The sequence below is a fragment of the Oratosquilla oratoria genome, chromosome 12, assembly GCF_046742065.1.
Source record: "Oratosquilla oratoria isolate Oo_2021 chromosome 12, ASM4674206v1, whole genome shotgun sequence".
Classification (NCBI taxonomy): domain Eukaryota; kingdom Metazoa; phylum Arthropoda; class Malacostraca; order Stomatopoda; family Squillidae; genus Oratosquilla; species Oratosquilla oratoria.
Window position 1 is genome coordinate 25050165 of NC_134788.1, and position 8700 is coordinate 25058864.

At 39.7% G+C, this 8700-nt stretch overlaps 1 protein-coding gene across 3 annotated transcripts in view; it reads right to left on the bottom strand.

Moving 5' to 3' along the window:
* The window catches only part of sws (patatin like phospholipase domain containing sws), a 125794-nt gene extending 117584 nt beyond the window's left edge, over positions 1-8210 (bottom strand). For 2 of the 3 annotated variants that reach the window (XM_076194611.1, XM_076194609.1), the window contains exons 1-3: positions 8017-8209; positions 6106-6226; positions 3467-3561 (exon numbers count right to left, since the gene is read on the bottom strand). In XM_076194611.1, the coding sequence (XP_076050726.1) occupies positions 3467-3561; positions 6106-6226; positions 8017-8103 (303 nt within the window). In that variant the 5' untranslated portion in view covers positions 8104-8209. Of the gene's footprint in view, positions 1-3466; positions 3562-6105; positions 6227-8016 lie in introns of all 3 variants that reach the window. The other variant, XM_076194610.1, reaches the window with a different exon arrangement.
* Positions 8211-8700: the final 490 nt, after the last annotated feature.

Sequence of the window (8700 nt, forward strand, 5' to 3'; positions counted from 1 at the left end):
AGGATCGCCTCAACGGTCTCGCACTATTCGCCGTCCATAACAATGTAGATGTTCCTGTTGATCGTGTGATCAACAAGTTTGCGGAAAGGAACCGCCGTCTTCTCTTTGCTTAGGCTGCAGTGTGATTAATCCTTTCAGTGTAATAACCTTTGCATGTTACTTTTAAGGCTACTATTATAGGTAATATTATAAAGTATAATGCTTACTGTCTTATATATATATTCTACATTTAAATTGAGGTCTAATGTCTCTAGGTCTCTAGCTATTAATTTCTTACTTTCAATAAAGTTTTGATAAGATACAAAATTCCTCTCTCATTTGAATCCGAAGAGAAACACTGACACCTAGAGCAGATGGTTATGCCCATTCATTTAGGTCAGTCCGCCAGTTATTAACAAATAAGAATACCGTGAGTGGAGAAACGGTAATGCTAATGCTCGTTAAACAACCGAAAATTCTGCCATCGGGCCCCCCCCAAACTTTGTTCCTAGATCCGCGCCTGCTTCACTCCGGTTCAAAATCTCGCGGGCAGCATTAGCTGTCAGATGTACGATGTGTCGTATTAATACTCGCATCATAAAATATAGTCACCGCTTATATCCATCATTCTCTCACCCGTGAATTTTGATAACCATAGAAAATGTGATAAAGACAGTTTAGAGAGTATGTCATTACGCAGGGGCAACTACAATAAATATAATCAAGACGCCGATATGGCAGCCTCGCATATCCACTTGCTCTTCATGCCGCCTACGTATGGAAGGGGTTAAATAACCTCACCAGCCAGTCCACCATCACTGTACCTCCTTTTTTAAGACATTCTGCATGGCATCCATCCAGACCAGGTGCCTTACCTGCTTTCATCATCTTAACAACTGCCTTCACTTCATCCTTCCTTATTTCTCCTCCATTTTCCTCACGCATCACGGTCATTTTCTTAGCATTTCCCACTGCAGCTATCTTTCCCTCCCTTTCCTCCTTCACATTTAGCAACTCCCTAAAATATTCTGCCCATCTTCCCCTTACTGCCTTCTCTTTCATTATCTCTCCATCATGCACCTTTTACCTTTTCTTCTCTACTTGATTCGCCTCTCTTAATTTCTTTCCAAAAAATCTTTTTATTACTTTCAAAATTTTCTGTCATACTCTTACCCCACTTTACATCTGCTCTCCTCTTTGCCTCTTTTACCTTTTGCTTTACTTCTCTTTTCTTTTCTTTGTGCCTCTCATATGACTCCCTCGTCCTATTTTGTAACCAGAAAAATAAGAGTTTTGTATGTACATGTTCTAAGGGGAGAGAGTGGGGGAATATCAGATAATTTTTTGGTGGAAGGTAAGTTGAGAGTGGAGGATAGATGGAGAAAGAGGGTGGGGAGGTGCTTAGAGTGAACTGCTTAAATGAGAAAGAAAAGGAATACAAGAAGCTTAGAGAAGAATGGAAGGGAGTGAAGGATAGAGTAGAGCTAGGAGTGGAGGAGGAATGGGGATGGTTCAAGGACAGTCACAAGGGGTGCAAAGTTGGTATGTGAAACAAGGAGGACAGGAGAAAGTGGAAGGAGGGGCAGGGAGTGGTGGGGTGAAACAAAGAAGTTTGCAGAGGAGAAGAAACGAGCATTCATAGATTGGTTGTAAAATAGGACAAGAGAATCATATGAGAGGTACAAAGAGAAGTAAAACATACGATAAATGAGGCAAAGAGGAGAGCAGATGTGAAATGATGTAAGAGTATAACAGAAAATTTTGATAGTAAAATTATGTTTTAGAAGGAAATTAAAAGAGGAAGGGGGAGCAAATCAAGTATAGAAGAAAAGGTAAAAGGTGCAGATGGAGAGATGATACCGGAAGAGACAGCAGTAAGAGTATTTTAGGGAGTTGATAAATGTGAAGGAAGATAGGGAGGGAAAGGTAGTTGCAGTGGGAAGTGCAAAGAAAATGAGTGACGAATGAGGAAAATGGAGGAGAAATAAGGAAAAATGAGGTGAAAGCAGTTATCATAATGATGAGAGCATGTAAGGCACCTGGATTAGATGGATGTCATGCAGAATGCCTGAAAAAAGGAGGTACATTAATGGTGTACTGGCTGGTGAGGTCATTTATTGTTTGTCTAAAAGAGGGCAGAGTGCTGGAGGACTGGAGGAGTGCCAGTATAGTTCCGCTTTACAAGGGAAAAGGGGACAAGTGTGTGTGTAGTAGTTTCAGAGGGATCAGCTTGTTGAGTGTAGTAGGGAAGGCTTATGGGAGGGTTTTGATTGAGAGGATTAGGAGAGGAACAGAGGGAGTAATTGGTGAGGAACAGTGTGGATTTAGGACGGGTAGAGGTTGTGTAGATCAAATCTTTGTGGTAAGACAGATACGTGAGAAAGCTTTAGGAAAGGGGAAGGATGTTTTTTGGGCATTTATGGATTTGGAAGAAGCTTACGACAGTAGACAGGAAGGCAGGTATTGCAGATATATGGGAAAAGAGGAAAGCTGTTAAGAGCAGTCAAGAGTTTTTACAAGAGTAGTAGAGCCTGTGTTAGAATTAGAAATGGAGAGAGTGAGTGGTTTGAAGTAAAGGTGGGACTGTTCAGTTTATACATGGATGGGGTGGTGTGAGAGGTAAATACAAGGGTAATGGGTCAGGGATTGGAGATGGTTAAAGAAAATGGAGAAAAGAGGGAGATAAGCCAGCTGTTGTTTGCTGATGACACTGCGCTTGTAGCAGTATCAGAGGAGGGATTAAGGAAGCTAGTGACTGAGTTTGGGAAGGTGTGTGAAAGAAGGAAGTTGAAGATAAATGTGGTTAAAAGTAAGATGATGATGAGATGTACAAGGGGAGAAGATGGCAGCAAATTGAAAATGAGTATTAAGGGAGAGAGACTGGAGGAAGTGGATAGCTTTAGATACTTGGCGAAAGTGGCAGAAAAGGGAGGAGTGGAGGTAGACTGTAGATTGAGAAAAGCAAGTAAATGTCTTGGTGGATTAAAAAGTGTAATGAGAAGTAGACATTAGGGAGTATGTGCGAATGATATTCTGAAGCAGCCCGAAGGGATTTCTCCCTGTCCTCTTTTTCTACACGAGGGAACAAAGAAGGGGGATCACCAATTAAATGAAGCAGCCTTCATGTGGATGTGATGTGTTTTGCTGCATTGCTTCTGACCCAAGGCAGTGGGTGAGATGCAGGGATGACCCATCATCCAGGAGGAGCTAAGAAAAGCGGAAGGGAGGAGTGGTGAATGGGAGTGGAGTGTGTGGGGATGAAATGGGTGGGAGTGGATTTATGCCTTTGACTTTGGCTACCTCCCTTGTAAGGGGGTGGAGGGGAAAGCCCTTGTTATATGTACAGTATATACTTAAGTATTCTAATCATCTTGAAAGATATTAAACATAATATTATGAAAATGTTAGGGGAAATGAAGAAAATAATCACACCTCACACACAAAACCTGGACTCATCTCCATTGATCATTTCTTAACTGTTACTCACTTTACGAAGCATTTTCCGTCCATAAAAGAGCATTTTATCACGCTTCCGGAACCTAGGCCTGGTTCCGACACCTACGAAGTCTTTCACATCATCCACTGTAGACACAGAAAATAAAAAATATTAAAAAGTGCAACAAATAATTACATACAAAAGTATTTGAATATATACATTTATTTAATTATAATGCGAACGTATTCAGACAATTACTACTCTTTACAATGGGGAAAGTGTCTTTTGGTATGTGTATGTACATGCGTAATTACGCATTAGAAATGGAGATTAGTGTGAATGTAGTGAAACCTCTCATTAACAGACGTTAATTAGCTGTTTGCGGTGTTTTCGCTGTGTTTTTGGTGCTGTTGTTTAGTGCTGTACAATCACTATTATGCCACCCAAAAAACCACTCCAAATCAACGGATTATTCACATCAACAGACACCGTTAGCCCCCTTTTAGTCCGTTAGGTAGTACTGTATTTTGGTACGATCTGCAGGACCAATAACGGGTACCATGTGGCGATCCTGCGAGGCAGCCATCGGATAGAAATGTATCCCTGCCACTCCTCTTCATCCGTAGGTCCAGATGAGTTATGTAGAAAGCTAAATATTCTAACATCTTCCAAATATTCTTGCTTTTTTTCCCAACTATTTATCACAAAACTCCCTGTCGATCTTTTGTCATATACCCGCAGATCCTCTGACCATTTGCTCTGTACCTTTCTCTGATCTAAATATCATTATCCTGTCGCCTCTCTCCGTCTGTGGCATGTGAGAGGTCTTCATTTTCTCAGCCTTTCATCGTATGCCTCGTCATTTAGTCTCTGAATCATTCTCATCTGTTGCCTTAGAATTCCTTCTATTTTTTTTTTACACAACATATAACTACACGGTCAGTGTGCCAATGATGGTGTACATGTCTGGATGGAGTGAAAAGTGACTTTCTAAGAAATTAATACGTCCCATTTGGACAACTTATATCACTATATATATATATATATATATATATATATATATATATAAAAAAAAAAAAAAAAAAAAAATCTGGTACCTATACATGTATAAATGAATTAACTGAAAAAAATATAATTGCCAGATAGCAATTTTTTACGGACGCAAGTGACCGTGAAACTCAAAATCGCCTTGAGTGTGAACCCAACTGGAAGCTGTATTCCTCACTAAGGTGAATAAGAAATGTGTATTTACTTACTGTAGTAAACAGGAAAAGAGCAAAACTCATAGGGTCCTGTCCCATGTTCTCTATTCGTTTATCATAACCTACGTAGCCTTAAATTCATTTACATTTCCAACTTAATCTATATCCTTGATTTCCAATTATCATATTCAGATTTGATCTCGTGCATTGTTTAAGCTTGGGCTATATCACCTTCTAAGCTATTCCAAGTATTTATGCATCTATATGGAAAACTGTATTTCTTCACATTCTTCGAACATATGATTCACCTATGGTCTTGGATCACGTGTTGGACTTGTGATCGACAGCTATTTTCCTCCCGGAAGAGAGCTCAGAACTCGTATATGACCGATCTATGGGTAATGCTGTGATCTTACATGTACACACACATCCCCAACTCCCCGCCCACGAGAGTTGGAGTAACGACTCACAGCGGTACTGAAATCATTTCAGCCCTGGGCAGAGGGATTGGAACCCGAACCTCCATAGTGGCAGCCAGGGAGGCGGAGAGTACGAAAACGTTTTAGAAAAAGCGAGCAATGTGACATGTTGGAAGAGCAAATATGGCAGGAAATGTGGGGGTACAGCAGAAAGCTGTCATGTTCCTCGTAGGCCTTGGCATTACGGAGACACTAGCTTCACAGCAAATGGTAAATTAGAACATTTGGTCGTACACTTGGATTTCTTTGTCCGATAGAAGTAGTAATCTGGAGAGTGATCTCGGGGTTTTCTCCGAACCATACAAATGACAAATGGCATAGAGCGAGAACCTTTAACCCATTCAACTCCGATGACAAGATGTCTTGTCATTTGGTCAAATAAAACAAAAAATCATAAAACACCAAAATGTTTGATCAAACACCAGAAAAATATGACGTCAATCCTCGCTTCGCTGCGAGCGAAGCGAGGATTGACGTCATATTTTTCTGGTGTTTGATCAAACATTTTGGTGTTTTATGATTTTTTGTTTTATTTGACCAAATGACAAGACATCTTGTCATCGGAGTTGAATGGGTTAACCCATGCTGTAAGACGTCTGAAGCATGACGACAAACGTGGGAGCCCCAATTTTTGTTTTTGGACGTAAACATCAATCGCCATAGACACAGATGAAGTTCGATTATTCACACAATTTCTTGGTATCGCAATGGTAGACGGACCATCGGTGCTTAATAATCTCAAAGTCGAATCTCTTCTGGTCCTGTGCATTTTGGATCGAGGGATTTTCACCAGTGGTAGGGAAGCAAACAGTCTGGGCCCAATCTGGTGATCAAGTGTCAGCCTACTGGGGTTGCCCATACAGAAGGAAAAGTGTTGTTGGGTTCCAAAGATGGGTGGCAGGGAGAATATTCTTTCTGACATCCCTCTCACACAACCGACACTTGCAGGTGCCTGTCGCTGGCCCCACAACCCGTAAACAAACAAATTAAAAAAATTAAATCACGTTACCTTTGTTCTTAATTTCCCGTTTAATTTCATCGGTGATCTGTTTTGGGGATGAGGTGCGGAGACGACATACCAGGAGGACGACCAGGCCCAGCGTTAGGAAGGAGGCCAACGCAAACACCACCTACAAGAGAACAACGAATAAAAAATTCCAAAATCTATCTGTACTCTTCCAGTCACAAATGACAAATTTTCAGACATGTAAATACCCAAAAATGTAAAAATAACATTCTTTATACACCGTTTCACTTTTGACACAAGCGTTCAGAAATATCAGTAAAATAATTTTGTTCTTGGTTAAGCGTGACACTTCCGAAAGTCAAAGCAATCGCAACTAACCCACGGAAACGAGAAAGTTACAAAGAGGGCACAGAACAAGTAAAACGGATATTTCTTCATTGCAGCCACCACCTTCTGGATCACCACAATCTTCAAAAGCGTCCCAATCATTGATAATAATAATAATAACAACCGACGACTCAAAGTTCAATTGTTGGTGAATCGTAGCATGTTGGTTCAAAGAAGCTTTTGTAGATCTGACTGGGAAGAAATGTTGGACTGTCTGGGCTGTGTAGATGTCAGGTCTATTTCTATGTCACCTGCTAATAAAAGAAGGAGGAGGAGGAGGAGGAAGGAAGAGGAGAGAAGAGGAGGGGGAAGAGGTGAGAGAGGAGTTGGAGATGAGGAGGAGGGGGAAGAGTAGGAGGGGAAGGGGGCAGTAGGAGGAGGAGGAGGAGGAGGAGGAGTTGAAGAAGAAGGAGAAGGAGAGGAGGAGGAATACAATTGTATAAATGATGAGGAAAGTGCTGAAGTTAACAAGAGATACCAAGTACCAGCCCCTCAGGGTTGCACATTTGGGTAGAGGAGAGATTGATGATATCGATTAAAGAGTAAGGAGACATGGGAAGCACTCAATTAGCAATTTTATTTCATACTTGAATTTTCAGTGAATCTCTTGCTCAAAATTACTAACTTTTATAGGTTTTGGACAAATTAAGATGACTATATTGCTGCCCTAATCACTAACACTTTCATTTTTCTGAAGCTTTCAAATAATTTATGTTATCACAGATTATGTTGCTAAAATGGAGACTGTAAACATTACCTAACATGTCTTAAGTTACCCACTATCGGAGAAACAAAGCAAAGGAGACAGACGAACTGTATATTTCGACCACTACTGTGGTCCTCTTCAGCAGTAGAGGACCACAGTAGTGGTCGAAATATACAGTTCGTCTGTCTCCTTTGCTTTGTTTCTCCGATAGTGGGTAACTTAAAACATTTTACTAAATGTGCTACTACATTTTCGTCTTGTGAAATTACCTAACATGGTCTGGGTTGGGATTTAAAAAATACTGTAATAGCAATTACAGATCAACAGTACATTGCAACATTACAAAATTTTGTTCTTGCAATCAACAAATACATAAATAAATGGGTGCCTAAAAGTATTTTATGGAAGTACTCTTTAATAAAAGTACATTAATAAAGTCTTTATCATTTTTGGGCTGAATAATCTATCAGTAAATTGCCCTTGAGAGAATAATAGAAGATTTAATCTTCTGGGGAATGTACTTAAATAATTTTCCCCAGTGTCAAATATCTAAAACATATTGGATATTCTGTCAGTCAAAATAGCCGACAATCATTATCATAGTTTTCATTTGCAAATCTAGGTCGGGGACAGTATTGTATTTTGAATATAAATAACACAATGTCGTAAGCCTAACGAATGTATAATAATATTCCTGCCAGCTTCTTATTAGTTTTCAAAATGCTGTATTCTAATGCACTACCACCTCAGGCAGAATAACAAAAAATAAAGAAAACAATGACCAATTCATATTGCAAACAAGTAAATTGAAGACGAGGCCATAATTTTAACCAACCAACGAAAACCAATATTTAATTTACCGGATATTCATTGACGTGGTACAATAGCAGATGGTACAATAATAGATGATAGCCATCACTGGCTATTGTGTCTAAAGCTGCCTCCATTGTGTACTACGTCTTCCACAACATAACCAACGAATCTTTGTTTACGGTACACAACTCTTTCCAACCAGACTTCAAGAGTCACTCCCTCTCTGAGCTGCCGACCTCAATGTGTTCAGCAGTTGCCATTTGTTAATATACCAATATAATCACCAATTCTCCCATCCATATGTTGCCTTTTTATTTTCCCATTTCTGAATAGACTAATATATATTTCATACAATAGTAATTTTGTATATTACAAGGGAGTATATAACAATTGATTATTTTGATGGTGGTTGAAGTTTCCTAGTCGACAGTTTCGAACACAACCAGCAGCTGATTAGACAACTCTGGCCTGCGCATGTCATAATTGGATATGGGGACAAAACCTGAATGGACAAAGGTCATCCCATTCGATTTCTAAATATAGCTTTATGATCCTACGCCATACTGATACTTACATGTTGCAACAAAAACTTAAAAGTACTTTCTCTTTCAAATTGAATTGAATTTGAATAATGAATTGGTGTCATCCACGCAAGGACACCAGAGTGTATAACGTTTCCAAAAGTTGTTCTTGCTATATGAGGGCATGAGCAGGCGACAAGTTACGTAATG